At 28.6% G+C, this 16628-nt stretch overlaps 2 protein-coding genes across 5 annotated transcripts in view; one reads left to right on the top strand and one right to left on the bottom strand.

Annotated features, from left to right (window-relative positions):
* Nucleotides 1-16628, bottom strand: part of LOC129983926 (mutS protein homolog 4-like) — a 131240-nt gene that overhangs the window by 75462 nt on the left and 39150 nt on the right. The window contains exon 1 of one of the 3 annotated variants that reach the window (XM_056093642.1): nt 2230-2348. The exons of the other annotated variants lie outside the window; for them this stretch is intronic. The gene's annotated coding sequence lies outside the window, so the exon portion shown is untranslated. Of the gene's footprint in view, nt 1-2229; nt 2349-16628 lie in introns of those variants that run through there. 3 annotated transcript variants of the gene reach the window in all.
* Nucleotides 1-16628, top strand: part of LOC129983927 (guanylate kinase-like) — a 42357-nt gene that overhangs the window by 12201 nt on the left and 13528 nt on the right. Inside the window, exon 1 of one of the 2 annotated variants that reach the window (XM_056093646.1) lies at nt 9572-9645. The exons of the other annotated variant lie outside the window; for it this stretch is intronic. Within the exon in view, the coding sequence (XP_055949621.1) occupies nt 9618-9645 (28 nt within the window). The 5' untranslated portion in view covers nt 9572-9617. Of the gene's footprint in view, nt 1-9571; nt 9646-16628 lie in introns of those variants that run through there. 2 annotated transcript variants of the gene reach the window in all.

The following is a 16628-nucleotide window of genomic DNA, read 5'->3' on the forward strand; positions in this document are numbered from 1 at the left end:
AGGCATTATAATATTTGCAAAATATTCGTTATATAAAGCATTTTTTGTGCGGAATAATACCGAGCGCCAGTTTCCATTCTTAATGGAATTGCCCACTCAGAATTATTCATTCAAAAGATCTTATTTCGGTTAAAAATTGATAAACTGGATAAAGAATAAGGTTTTGATTCTGTTCGAAAATGTATATTCTAATTACTCTTATTTATAGAATTTAATTGAAATTAAATATATATTATATGACCATTTTTGACAGTTTCTTTAGATGTTGCGATACATTTTAATATTTACTATGACAAAGAGAGATCCAGAGACAAAATGAAAATTTTATGAGAAGATTTATCAGATTCCTCTTTAAGCTTTTATTAAAATAAAATAAAATCAATTTTTATTTTTTTTAAAAAATGTATGTTAAGGGTTTTTTTTTAATGGCAACATCATAAATTATTAAAAATTTCCTTATATGTTTCAATACTGTTTACGATGCTCGTATTTAGAAAATTTAGAAAATCAAATTAAATTAAAAAATCTATAAGAATATTAAAATATGCACAAGCATTTTTAATACGTTCTTTATTTCTTAGAGAAAGCCTTTTTGCAGTTTTTGTTTTTGTCAATTTTTTGCTATGTTTCTTGATAATACGTGAGTCAGAGTTTTAAGTTCAATTTATCATGGAATTTAATCGTGCAAATGTTATAGAGAACTCTCATCGCCCCTGCTGATTTTGCAACAGCAGGCGTTTATTTTTGGACTTAATCTAAGTTCAAAACGTGAATTTTATCAGCTGTCAGCACGGTTTACCTATTAGAAGAAAGTTACGAAAATCACTGAGGGTTATCGTTTCAAACTTGATTATGAGAGCAAAAAACTCATTTTAAAGATCAAAAGCCGAAAAAACTGACCGTTGATGATATTTTAAAACAAATTAAGAAACACATAGAAAATATATTAATAGCATGCTTTATTATTATTTTTTAATGTTTGCAAGATATTTCTGACATAAAATTTTCATCCTTCTGATGTTAAAAAAATCGTTTGCCAACAGTCGAGACGTTTAGAAACCAGATTATTGTCAACACTGTCTTTTTATAAATATAGAAACGTCAAACATCATAAACTCTTCGAGCGTTTTAAACAAGGCAGCTGTATTTTACTCTTGTTTACATTCATGCCACATGAATGACGATAAGCTTTTAAAAATATCGAATAAATGTGCGAGTTACTCCAATGCAATTCTCTTGCAAATTTAAAAACATTTCCTCAGTGTTTAATTCGGAAAATACATTTTTAGATTTATTTAAAAAGTTTGAAAATGATTAAAATATCGGAAGGGACTGGGAATAATTATCCAAATGAGAACCATTTCTAGTTTATACGTTTTGAAAAATGGTTATTTTTGCAAAACAATGCAGGACATTTTTAAGGGATTAATGAGCAGAAGCATCTTAGCATTATATGTTAAGCTTGATTCGCCAACTTTACTATATTTCTTAGAATGTATTTTTAATTATATGAAGTGATTAAGAGCCCCCCCCCCGCACACACACAAATATTTTAATACCATCTCACCTCGCGTGACTATAAATCCAATAACTAAAACAAATAAATGTAATGTTTTAAAATATGCTTAAAATATGTTTAAAAAATTTATTAAAATTGAAGGAAAAGTAATATTTATATATCAGCAATAATCTTAAATATTTATTTCAAATATGCAGTACATTATTGTTGTTATACATTAAATTATATTGTTAATATCATAAATATAAATTTCAGGATAAATCTTGAAAAAAAACCTTGCATTCCAGCTGTCGTTTAATTGAAAAGTATAATGTATATTTTTGGAAAATCTCTATGAATTCAAAAAAATTTTATTTACTTATTTTATTAAATCAATTATGAGATTTCAATAATGTCAGTACTGTATACAGCAAATATTGTTTACCTTTCAAAAGAATCCATAAATCATGTGGTCAAAATTACGAGAAAATTTTTTTAATTTTTTAACAAACCGAGTACGATATGATGGCGGCATTATTTTCTTAAGCACACTAATATTTCATTAAAATTCTTTAGAATATTGCATAGAAAAAAAATTAAATGCTCGAATGCTCATTTTGTCTTTTGACAAGTTTTTTGCAGATAATATTAAAATTTTTAATATAATGTGGCATAAATGCCTTCTAAAAGAGAGAAAATGAAAAAGTAATGGATATTATAAAGGTACTTACTCTTGTCTCATCTTCCTTTATGTTTCAATAAAAGTATAAATATGCCATCAATTCTATTTCACTCAAAATTTATGATTTCGCCTACTGTCGGACAAATTAAAAATATTATTAAAAGTTATAAAAAAATTATTTATAAAGTTATTTATTGTACTTTACCATTTGTTTATCATTCATTCAATTTAAGTTTTTGTTGTTTACAAAAGGCTCAATTCATTTCTTTTTCTCATAGTACTGCTTGTATTTCAAATATTATTTTAGATTTCAATTCAGCATTGCCATAAGATCCACTTTCACCAAATTCTAATAAATATGATTATTCATAAATTGGCACAGTAAGTATGGTTTTCAGAATTCGAATTCATAGTATATCATTTTTATTTGGTTTAATCCTCCATTATTAAATAGATCTAAGGCTTTCCTTTTGGAATGAACGTCGTAGATTTGCACCATAGTCAAATGATGATAGTCATGTCTGAGCGGTAGACCATTTTGCTAGATTTCTATAACAAACTAATGATCGGGTGTTTGTTCCAATACTTTTAATAAGTTTCGAGTATTAGAAATCCTTTTGGTGGTATAAGCTTGGATTTTTTTGGTTTCGAAATTGAACATTTGTTACCAAGTCTCCTAGACCGATCCATAAAAGAAGCATATTTTTTCTATAATTTTGAAATTAACCGATCAGGATTACAAAGATTATTTATTTTCTGATATATTTCAATGGAATTGCGAAACAAGATACAAGCCAGGATTGTTCTGAGAATGAATCGAAAGACATCATACTTGGAATTTATTGCAGACCTTTCTAATCATTTTGCCATTAGGTTGTCTTTTGCCAAGAAGACAGACACAGTGGGAAATTAGATTGTCAGTGTTTAGATAGTTAAGAAGAAGCTCTATTTACATTTTATGCCAAATTTCTGGGAATTATAATCTGCCAACAGTAACAAGGATGGCTAGTTCTTTAGGTATGGAAATAATAATAATATAAAATTAAAGAGAAATATCATGTTCCAATTCAGTTTTTTCATTTCAACTTCTTTTTTGTTTGTTTTAATGCCAATGATTCTATGTTTTACTTCGATGAATGTGATCCGTAATCAGAATATCGAATTAAACTTGAATCTGATTCATTAACAGAAAGAATTATAATGTTCGTATTCGAGTTCATTTTAAAATTGAAAGCTCAATATTGTATGAAACATTTTTCTTCATGTGTTTTTTCAAAATCTCATTTGTTCTTAGAGCGAACATCTTTTTATAACAAAACATTTTCTTCAATTTATTTCAGTCCTATATTTATTCAAAAGTTTCTATAAAAGGTAAGGAATTTATGTATATTCAAAATAAATTATCAGTGGCCATTACTTATTACTACATTAATGAATTTTCTGTTTTTCCAGTTTGTATTTCACGCTTCTTTTTATTTCATTTTTATTGTTACCGCATTCTATCGTGTTTCAGCGGAACTTGAGTAAGTGATAAATTTAATTTTTGGTTCAATATAAACTGATGTTAATTAATATCTTTTTATTATTTATATATTATCAAATTATGAAGTCAAGTATTGCCATCAAACTCATTGCAATTATCTTTGAATTTAATCATCCAAATTCAATCATTCTTAAATAAATCACGCTTTGTGTTAGCCATGTTGTAGGAAGATCGACCAAATTTGTCATTTTAAAGGAACAATTCGAATGGTAAAGGGATAGTTTTAGATGGATTTTTTTTTTTTTTTTTTTTTTTTTTTTTTTTTTTTTTTACAAATTTGTTTGATCTGAATTTTATTTTTTACAACAAGAAAATTGGAATATACATCGTCAACTTTCAAAAAATGCATTATTACATTATAATCGGACAGTCTCCAGTAGCCAAAGTATGTTTTTTTAATAAAAATTTTATGATTACATGATTATTCAACTTAAAGGTGTTGATCCTTGAAGATCTGTATTTTGAACTTGTCTAATCATTAAAACGGAATATAACATCACTTGCTACAATGTTTCAACTTTAGCTTAAAAGAATATTTTTATTAAATCCTTATATTAAAATTTATTATGGCTGTTATTTCTGTCAATTTAATGATTACATCTGAATTATCCTAGATTGAATGGGGCGGGGAGGCAGATGGGTTATTACAGCGTCTATTGTAGCGTTGCATGGGAATTTTGTCTCGGGGATTTGGGTTCATTTGCATTCGCTATATATAAATAGTATCGTAAACTTGGATCGTATTTCGTACAACGTTAAGATTTTTCTCATTTCATCCAAATATTTTCATTTTTTTACTAAAAGTATGATATAACCTTTTCTTCCAAATTATGTAGCTGCTCTTTGTTCAAAAACAAGAAAAGTAGAGATTATTTTGGACATTTATTTTTATTTGGCTCTTTCCAGAATATAGAGACATTTTCGAAGCTTTTAAAATATTCACCGAGGCTTTTAAAATCATTGTACTAATTTTATCCCAACAATCTTATTTATTAATAAATTATATTACTTCGCAGCACTTTTAACCATCTAAAGAATAATAAATTATAATTCATTGTCCTATTTCATTTTATAAAGAATGAATAATGGAGAAGAACAGCAGTAAAAATAATATTGATATAAATTTCATTAATTCATGGTCAACATTAATCATACTCGTTCAATATTTAAAAGAAAAATACAATATTCACATATTAATAATTAATAAAAAAATTATTATTATTTATAAATTCTGTGTGTTTCTATTTGTCCGATAGAAGATATATTTCTAGCTCCTTCATTATAGTAACGCATATGATTATCAGATTCGGTTTTCCTTCTTTGCATTTATAGAAAATTCTCTGTATACTAGAACAAGTCCAAGGAAGACTTTCTGTTTCCCTTCCCACCCCTGAAAGATTAAACTGGCAAAATTCTCTCTTCTGTCCACACCGTTTGAAGAGTGCCATTATTGTAATGAATATTCAGAACAAATTTGCCAGGATATTTTTTTTCTTTTGTATGTAAATTAAGCGTAGCCTACTAATTGGAATTCAAAAAGTTATTTTCCAAAGAACTCCACTTTTCTTTAAGTCATATTATATATCTCCCTCACTTAAGTACATCGAATATGAAATACAAGTCAAGTATAAGTACCCAACATAAAACATAACTCCTTCACAAACTATATTAGTGCATTTCTCGGAATGACCACAATATAGAAGCATTAACTAATGAGATGCCTTAAGTATTTCCAAACGTACTCACATAGACAAAATATCGATATTACATTAAATATCGTCTTTTCTCAGAAATTATAGGCATATCTTGGATATACGAGATATTTCATGTCTGCTGCCACTACGATTCTATAGAAAAAGAAAAAAAATAGGAATCAAAGTCTTCTACAAACAAAATAATAACTTTCCTGAGTTTTTTGAAAGACGTTCAAAATTATTATTGGTGATTGCTCAAATCTCAATTAAAGCATATTTCTTTTAATGATTATGGAAGGATTTTTGACCATAAATTTATATATTATTTTTATCTTTTCCATACCTTTTATTCACATTTGGGGACTCTTGAGATAGCAAATGATAGTAGAACCTCTCTTTTTAATATTCGACCCAATCTTAACCAACTTTCTTTCCTAATTATTTAATGTACTCATTTCAGGGGAAAAAAAATCCTGTAAAAATCTGTATGTACGTTATTGTATACTATTTTTTTATTCCTGTTTAATTAAAAATATTTTTTATTTATAATGAAATAAATAGACTCATCGCTAAGAAGTAAAAATAAACTAGCAATAACTAAGTTTAATTTTTCAATTTATTAAAATAAAAATTTCAATATAAAAAATTAATATGTTCTTTCCTGTTCACTCAGATGTTCTTTAGGACGAGGTTCTGGTGTAGTGCTCTTGTAGTAGTTAAGGCCTTTCTTTTATTTGCCTTATATTTGTTAATTCATATTATTATATGAATTAAATTTCTTTTATGTAGATATGTTTGTGTAAGGTAAATACACCGAGAAAATGAAGATAAAATAATTGCTTTTCTAAAATTTATTCAATTATGTAAGTAAAGAAACTCTAAAACTTATTTCATACTTCGCTTGTATCTTGATTAAATTGTTTTCCTAAAAATTTTCCAATAGTTAAATTGCTTTCTGGCTATGTAATATTATAGTTTTGCAATCCTATTTTATCTGAAATGGTTAAATTCTTTTTTTAAATAGTGAGATTGACTCATTTTTTCAACAGAACAAGTTCCGGTATGAATCATCTTTCACGTGTAAGACTTTTGAGAAAAAAATTTGCCAACGCTGAATATTAATTCTTATTTTATTTATCTTTTTTCCACCGTTTGTGCCATTTTCCATTGTATGTCATCAGATGATGAAGATTATTTTAACTGTAACAAGTCACTTTTACAACTTTCATGGTAAAAAAAAAAATTTATGATGTCTCCTGACTGTGTTTTCTGACATAGGACGCGCGTGGGAATTTTTCTGTATCCTCTCATTCTAAATCAGATTTTTCTCAGAGTAGATAACAGCAGGTAACGGCATAGAACAAACAGAAAAAAAAAACGTTCTGCTTTTATCTAGCTTTCCGTTTCTCTCTTGTGTCTCCCATTCAACCTGTCACAATGTCAATGATAAGCTATCAATTTTGGAGGTAAAGGCTCTTATCCGTTAAATAATGTTTATCTGTGGAGGCGGAATGATATAAAAAAAATCTCAGAATACTAATCTAGATCCGTGAGACAATAGTTTCAAGTAGTATTTGCACAGCTGTTTAATGGTTTTCGTGTGTTACATATTAAAATAGTGACGTTGTGAAATATATCTTTAAACGTTTCAAAGCTTTTGGATTCATTCGGATTTATTATTTGAATTGCAATAAATTTTCCTGTCATATTATTATTCTAAGGAAATTTCTATTCAATAATAAGAAGCATCGTCTTTTTAAATGATGCGAAGAATAAAAAAAAAGAAGTAGATCATTAGATTTCCATTATTTCTTTGAAATTGAAATTGAACATTTTTATTTCTCCATATACAAAATATAAAATATTGTAATCCGCAAAAAATTCGAACTCAAAATTTTGTCGAATCACCACGCTTCAGACCTCTATGTCTGTGAGCATATTATTCAAGCTTTAAGCTTGAGTAATAAATTTGATATATAGATTTAAACCAAATGTTTAGATTTCTATCAAATTGTAAACGAATTTTGCAGGAAGTTTGCTTATCTGGCTGTATGAGCTCAAGTGAACTCAATGACTACAAAACCTAGATAGATAAAACACAGGTTTTGCATCTAAAATGTAGATTCTTGTCAAATTTTGAACCAAATCTGTCAGAGACAGGCCGTGTTTCGATTCGTACTTCCGCATACTTGCAAACGCAATAAGGCAATTACTTAATCTTTTAAAAGAAAATTTTCTTCTAGTTGTGTAGTATATTAAAATATTTTTAGAATTGAGATTGGCTTAAGAAAAGAGATTCATTTAACTTATTAGATAAATTTAATTTGATTAGTTAGTTAATAATTAAGTCACAAATCAAAACACGGCATTTTGTGTATGATAAGGAACTGAAGCATCTAAGTTTTCTTTCTTACTGAAAAATGCGTCAGAACTTATCCCAATCTATATAACTTCATTCGGAGATTGATAAATTTGATGGGAAGCATACTGCCCATGGCCCTTGAAAAGGTTAAATCAATGCATTTCGGTAGATTGTGACTATAACTTGAATTCAGTATCAAAAATTGGTTACAATCGGTCAGAAAGAAAAAGCTTTTAAATTATTAATTCGCATAATAGATTCAGCATTCTGGCAGATTCATACCAAAGATAAGATCTATATTTCGTAACTAATATTCTCCAATATCATGCAAGGCATTCACACGATTTTACTCATGGACCACAATTATATGTGGGGTGGGGTGGGGGGAGAGATGGATAAAACCTTTATTGGAGAACATGCAAGAAAGCTTCGGGGGTGGATAACCCCTTTTGTTTAAATGATGCATGGTTTTTATTTGATTTATACTATATTTTATAAATTAAATCATGAATTTAAAACTGAGATAAGGATGATATGTACAAAAAAGCACTGTTAAAACCAGTGTTTAAAATAAATAATTTCTTATGGATTGATTCGACTTAAGACTAACGATTATCATTATTAATGTTTTGAAGAAAAAATTGAAATTGTAATTAGATTGTTTGCTTTTTTTTTACTTTAATATTTTACTGCACAAGAATAAGAATATTTATAGAAACTTTGAGGATAGTAATTTTGGCCGGGTTCTAGAGAGTCAGAGTATAAAATCGCTATTAATCGAATTATTTGTAAGGTATTCGAGTGGGAAGGATCATTTTGTAATTATTTCAGAATACATTTATAGAATGGCAATTGATTTCTGATTAATATGAAGCAGAAAAAATAACTTCTTGATTTTCAAACACATATTCTTTTTTGGAATACATTTTTTTATGTGTTCTTGCTTGTTGATTCAAATTATATTCTGCTTGCTTTTTCTAAATAAATGTATTAAGAGTGAATGTGCCAACTGGAAAATGGAAACATTTAATCGCATTTTCAGTTTTGTAAAATTCTGTAGCATCCGTTATTGTGAAAATTGACGATGAACAGTTTGTGTCTTTAAGTCATAAGTATAACCCGATTCTATACATATAAACACATCTACAAGATATTAATATTTCTGAAATGCCCCAAAAGATAGCAACTAACTTTAGATATAATTTAAAGAAATTTAGAATATTGAAAAGTGTCTTAATGTTTTTTACATTTTATTTAAGGACAACTGTTGAAAGAAAACTTATCTGAATAAACGAAACTAAAAACAATCGACATTAATGAATTGGCCGTTCAGCTTGATCGAAGATACGAATTATTAGAATTAAGATTTATCTAGGATTTTAGGTAAGCCTTAAGTTAAATAAGACTTTGATTTTTTTTTTTTATTCTAAAAAAAAGCGATTTTGAAGTTGCATGACTTGAACTCAATCTCATCTTGCGTTTTGAAACGGATAACGCATTTTTTCTTAGTCGTTTAGTCAGAATTCGCAGAAGTCATAAATAAGTGAATTTGGAAGAACAAAGAACGATAAATTGTTTCTGAGCACGGAAAATGATACTTAGAACTTCATTTTCTACAAGAACAGTTTCATCTGTTTCTGGTGTAGTACTGTCTTTTTTTTTTTTTTTTCTCTTTTGATCTGCTTTTGTCTACCTTGTCTAGCGTCAATCGTTATTGATTGTGAAAACAGGTGATAGGTCTCTGCCTTCTCTCACCTGTTGGTAGTTCAAATAAAGCCACGATAGTTCTTACTTCAGTTCGTGCCTACTGGTTTGTTCATCTCTTATTCCTTTTCAAGATGCAGCAGAACAACGGCTTATTCATTGGTAAGAGTTTATTCTATTATCCTCTTCCTTTTCTGCTCTTAGTTCTATTTTCCCATTTGGAGTGAAAATTTACAAATACTTTGACGCTACAGGAATCCAAATTATAGAGCAAAATTTCTTCAGGTTTTACTCACAAATGTAATGAACATAAGGAATGCTCCAGTGAACGTTTTGTGACAGTTAATCTAATAATTTAAATTGTATTAATTTAGAACTAACTATACTTCTATGTACATAAACAATCTTTTATCTTTACTATTGCCATTCCAATTGCAGAAAATATATTGAATATAAAAATTATTTTATTTGCCTCCAAGTAATCAAACCTTTCAATATTCTTTAAAAATTGATGACTTCCTCAACACCTTGGAAAAGCTTTCCGTAATTTAAAAATTTCCTTTTGGTGCAGCTTATACTCTTAATTCAATTAATGATGCTGATGCTAGCAGAGGTTTGTTCATTTTAATATTTTATATAAAAAATTTACATTAATGTATAATATACGTTTATTTACGAGTGAGCTGACGTGGTATTGAGAGCTTATATTATTTTTCTTCCATATGACTTTTATACCAAGAGATGATTTGATATGTTATAGTTTTAACCATGTTTTGGCATGAGTATTTGCTGCATTTTTTACAAAATTTTCTCACAAATACTAATACATGTAGAAGGTTTAGTGAAGATTTCGATATAGTTAAATATGGCAAGACTTAAAAAAATTCTTGGTTCAGTCCCCAAATTCGCTACACATTCACCCGCCATTAAATGTTAACCTTGTTAAATTTAAAACTATATATTTTCAAAACTTGATGTTCTAAGTCTAGCCGGAAGTATTTCATTTCAATCAACGCCGGTTATATCTTCACTGTAACAATATTGTTACGGATAAAATTAACGCTAACATCACGTATTTTTTGTTCAATTTACAGAGATGTTTTTGGTGTAAACCAGTAATTTCATAATTTTTTTCTCCACTTCATCATTTTTTTTTGTTTGACATGGGTTTTTTTAAAAAATGAATTGGTAGTAGTTAACTTGGGAGAATTAGCATTTTATAATTTTGTGTCCATTTTCTATAATATAAAACGTGCTCGTTTTTAGATTTTGTATTAATTTTTATTCTGCAAAATAATCTTTTTTATATTGGTGGGTGATCTCAATACTGCAAGTTTCTATCCTACATTGTTATATTAGATATAAATATGTTGTACCAAAAATATTACATATGGAAGATTTATTAAATATTCGTTTCTGCTGCTGATAAAATTCATCATATGTAGACAATCCGAATAAAATTCAACAGATGTCTCAAATTATAGTTAAAAATCCTCAATGGAAGAAATCATAAAAATTAACCCTCGCCTTGCCAATGTAGTCAGGGTAAACTGCATGAAGGAATCGCCACTACAAATAGCAATGATGTCTTCTGGTTGATGCAAAATAGTCTCACTTCAACAGAGAAATAAAGAAGCAGATTATAACTATTGATATTTGATTAGATAATTAAATTACATATATATATTGATGTTTTAAAAGTATTTATTTAATAACCGGTTAGGTTCAGAGGAGGAAACTTGTTGACTTGATGCTAAAATATTGTTCAAAATAAAAGATTTGTTGCATGAATAATGAAATTGTGAAGCTTCTACAAAAATGAAGGCGTGATCTCATCATTGATGGAAAATGATTTTAAATGCCTTCAATAGCCATTAAGATATCCTTTGTAAATCTTTATAGGATATGCTATATATTACACTCTTCTCCTTTAATTTTTACTCTTTTATATTTTTCCTTACGCTGAGAGGTGCTGCTATTTAATCTTAAAATTATTTGGTAGATTCTTTTCCAGTGGTAATTTTTCTAATAATAATATAATATCATAACTGAATAAAATAGTGTAAAAATTGGATGTTACAATAATGAGTAATATGAGTTGAATATCACAATAATGATGATATTCAACTCATCATTATTGTGATATTGTCAACTCAGTTGTTACGTGAAATCATAAAATAAAAGGAATTACATTATATTAACATTTAGCAAACTGGTATTTTTGAATCATTTTGAAGTTATTAATTCTCTCATTTCAAATAATGAAAAGTTAATTTGAAATATTTTTACAATAGGATTTTTTTTAAAAAACCTGTTATTCTGAAATATCTATCATCTAGTATAAAAGATGATTTAAATTTTACTACAAAAAAGTTTTTTCTCCTCAATTCCTTTTTCCCCCTCGAACATGACAATATTGGAGGAATATTGAAATCGTTTCTATTTATCTTCTCTACTCTATTCTTTCTTTTTAAATTTGTCGTGTCTTCATATTCTTATTAGATGCTGTGACTCAGTTAAAACAATCCCTATCATTCACATCTAAAATGAAGAGTAAAAAACCAAAATAAATATATTATTTACATTCCTTTAAAATATCTATAACTTAAGTATTTTCCGGCTTCTGTATTAATTCCACTGGAAAAAATAGAAAGTTTTTTTCAATCATCAATAAAATTACACCAGAAGAATGCTTAAATAAACAATGAAAAAAGATATTTACACATAATATGTAAATACACGAAACTCCTCAAAATATTTATTGAATACTCTTTAGCAACAATTCATCCAACAATAAAAACTCAATTTTGCTTGCGAAATACACAATAATCGTTACAATTTAAATTCCTTTCAATAAGGCATAAGAAATTTGTATAAGAAGGCATAAGAAATAAATATTATATATTTATAAAAAAAATATATAATTTCATTAAAACAGAGGAAGAATTCATTCTAGCATTTTTAAAAAACATTTGAAAATTTTACTGAAAACCATTTGGAAAACGATATTGATTTTATTGAATTAAATTATATTCCATCATTCTTTGTGGCTCTGATTATTGCAACATTTTAATGTAAGTACTTGTCAATGGTTCGCATTCGTTATTTCCAAAGAGAATAAAACAGTGTTTGCTGAAAATGTAATATAATATTCCTCGAAGAAAACAATAGTTTCTGAAATTTTGACAATTACTTGAAATAAGAAACATTTACAAAAATCGTTTGGTAGTGTAGAATTTTCCCTAAAGAAAAAAAAGGGAGAAGGAAGAAGAAAACAGCTGTTCTTTTCCTATAGACTTGTGAATAGACAATAAAATCAATGCCCATCTCTACTTACAATAATATTTTCTAAAATATTTCACTTTTTCATTTTTAAAAACGAAACTCATCAACTGAATATTAATCTTTATTTCCAATACAAATAAGGAATTAAAACATAATAGCAATGAACTGATTTAATAAATTCGGAGTAGTTTGTTCGTTTTAAAGTAACTGTATTTTATTTTTTAATTCCTATGAAATTCCTTCTTATTGCGATTTTGAAATTAAAACAAAAAAAGCTGTATACCGATTATAATTGTAATTTTTATTTCAGGAGTTGAATCTCTTCTTTTCTAAAACAAAATTGAAACCAAATTATTTTTCTGGATTGAATGCCGCAGAGCTTCATAACTTTAATTAATTCATAAAGAAAACATTGAGTACCCACACGTGGTAATCAAACAAGGATAAATGAAAAGTTTTGTTTTTCAAGCTGCATAAGCCAGTAAAATTTAACCAACTGATTCAACTCAAAAAAATGGATTAATGTGCTTTCCGTTTCTTTCAATATTTCATAACTGGAACTTTATATAAAGCTTGTTTGAATTAAAATGTCTCAATTTTGGAATAAGTATGCATTTTATGACGATTTTTTTTATAAAATTAATTTCTAAAATAATTGCCAAACTATAATGGCTGTAACGAAAGTCTTGCTTTCTCTGACTAATGACAGAGAATGATTTTTTTGTCTGTTTTTTACCTATTGCTAAATTTTCTTGAAGTTTTTTGTTAAAATCTTTTTAAAAAATAATACAAATTATTTTTGGAATTAATTTTTCGAGCTTTTTACATATTAAATTTATAACTTAACTGAAATAGTAACCGCCTCCAGATAAACGATAAATCAACCGCGATTTTTGGATTTCCTTCACTAAAACCTTAAAATATTAGAAAGCTTTTCTTATTTTTAAGAGTCAATTTAGATTTTGCAAATGATGCTTCAGAAAATGTGGTACAAAAAGGTAATCGAATGATAAACTATTTTTTCACAGGTTAATCCTCAAAGCTATTTTGCCATGATAGTGATTAGATGTTTACAATGCTTTGCTATCCGCATTCGTAGGATAAATACCTTAAAATACAACGGAGTTACTTTAATTTACAACTAAAATTAGTAGCTGCAATATCAATGAAGAGTTTCATTTGTTTGGGTCTTATTGTTTGAATAAAAAAAAAATATGTTGTGTGTGTTTAAGCCTAAAGTGCACATGCAAACCAATATCCTCGTTGCAACGCCTATGGTATGCTAAAGGTTAAATGCAATTTTCGATTAAATCAGCAATACAAATTATACATCTTCGGGTTTGTTTTATAATAATTAAAGACAAATAAAATAAAATTGCTTGCTAACAATATCGTAACTCCACCGAAATAATGCAACATAGTGCGCGATATCTAATATAAAAATCTCGTGTCACGGTGATTGTGTTCGTACTCCTCCGAAACGGCTCGACCGATTTTTATGAAATTTTTTATGTGCATTTGGTAGGTATGAGAATAGGTCGTAAAGTATATTTCATAACGCTAGGTAATTAGGGTGTCCCTGTCCCGTCATTCCGCGTTCAACGTACGCTGATGAGATCAACGCTTGCTTGGAATCATCGCCATTGTGACGTAATGTTGAAAAAGTCCAGCTAAAAATAAGCATCCAAATGCTACAAGATCCATCTGCTGACACATTCTCGGACCAATTGTTAGATATTTGCGATGAAAAAGTTGCTATCTATGAAAATACTGGATGCATAAAATTACCCACTCATTTCTGCATTTCTGATTCGCAAAATGCTCTCATTGACCGCATATTACCCGCAGTACGCACACAATACACAAATCATGCTTGGCTGGCAGAAAGAGCCATTTTGGCAGCAAAAAATGTGGACGTCGACGATTTAAACTTCAAGATACAGCAGTCGTTGCCAGGTGACTTGGTATCATACAGTTTGCGATCTTAACGGAGCTGTAAATTATCCAACAGAGTTTTTGAACTCAATGGATTTGCCAGGCATATCACCACACCTTCTACGACTGAAAGTTGGATCTACGGTTATTTTACTTCGTAATTTGAACCCACCACGGCTGTGCAATGGCACGCGATTGGTCATTAAAAAATGGATGAAAAACGTTATCGAAGCCACCATTTTGAATGACAAATTCCGAGCCGAAAATGTTTTGCCACCACGAATTCCAATGATTCTCACAGACGTACCAATTGAATTCAAACGCGTTTCAATTAGATTGGCATTCGCAATGACAATCAATAAGTTGAAAGGCCAAACGATGTCTGTTTGCGGCTTAGATTTGGGCACACCAAGTTTTTCACATGGACAATTGTACGTGGCATGTTCTCGCGTGGGCAAACCATCGAGCTCATTTGCGTTGGCTAAAGACGGACTGACAAAAAGTATCGTACACTCAATTGCTCTTCGAAATGAATATTGATTTTCTGCATTTCATTTATATACTTTAGAATAAAAGATATATTACTTTCTTCACTTTAAGTTCAATTTTTAAGAGATCAAACAATGTATATGTTCCTTACGTTATTGAAATACATTGTATTGAGAAATGAATAATTGGTGGGTTGTTTTTTTTTTAAATCGGAGATCATCGTTTAGAGCGCTCCATCCCTCTTTCTGTCATAGATCTCATCTCCACACACTTATAATACATTCGTTATTTTTTAATTAACAACCAAAATATTCACTAGAAATAATTTATATGGCGGAATAACGTTTGCCGGGTCAGCTAGTCATATGATAATATTTCCTAAAAGCACAATGTGATATTCATTGTCTCCTCAATGTTTTTGATATTTTAAATGCCGGACGATAACAGGATGCTGTTGGATATTTTGAGCTAGTATGGTTATCTTGTAACTTTGTCATAGTAAAATGCTATTAGTATTGCATAATTTTTACAGAATATTATAAACAGATTTATAGAACAGCGGTATCATAAACGTTTTTTTAGCTTCACGAACAAAATCTCAGAATACTAATTCGAATTGGCGGATCATTTAAAATTTGAAAAACCCATTATTAAAATCAAGTTCTGAAAGAAGGAAAAAAGAATTTTATCATTAATTTGCATTTTTTTATGGTGTTCACATTTCTAAACTTCGTCTTATTACTGAATTTCAAAACGCAGCTGATTCAACAGATTGCTCCGATGCTGTTATCTTTATCTGCGACATTTTTTCGTACGGTAAAATCCTCTTGTTATTATTTATTCTTCTTTCTCACACTTGAGCGAGCACAATTTATGGGATTGTTTTCCAGCTGAGCTTGACGCAGGTTTTAGACGATATTTTACCTCTAAAGAACATTCTCAAAAAGAAAGTAAATTGTGTTCGAATATGTATTCCACAGTTCCTGTAAAATATTTCTTCCTACAATCAGTATAAATTACTTTTCTCACTCCCGCCATAAAATCAGACGTCATCTTAAGATTAAACATTCTCACGCTTTCATTACACCTTTTAAGTTTGCCTTATTCATTGTTAAATTTCGTAAATTTTCTGGAAGACCACTTGATTTACTACGGAATTTTCTATGCCCATCGGCAAACAGAAAAGAGCTTCAACGGCTCCTGTTTTTCTTACTAAACAGAATTTTACGATAAGAATTGCAACACTATTCTCTTAAATAATGTCAAGTCTTTTGATTATTTAAAAGAATACTGAATTGTAAATATAGAACTGTATTAAAAGACTTTTTTTTCTTTTATCATGCTTTTCTCTCTTTACGAAATAATTTTTGACTAAAGCATTTTATACTCATTTAGTGATTAATTTTTAAGCATTTGGTAGCATCCATTAATGTGGT

Source organism: Argiope bruennichi, chromosome 9, assembly GCF_947563725.1.
Source record: "Argiope bruennichi chromosome 9, qqArgBrue1.1, whole genome shotgun sequence".
Taxonomy (NCBI): domain Eukaryota; kingdom Metazoa; phylum Arthropoda; class Arachnida; order Araneae; family Araneidae; genus Argiope; species Argiope bruennichi.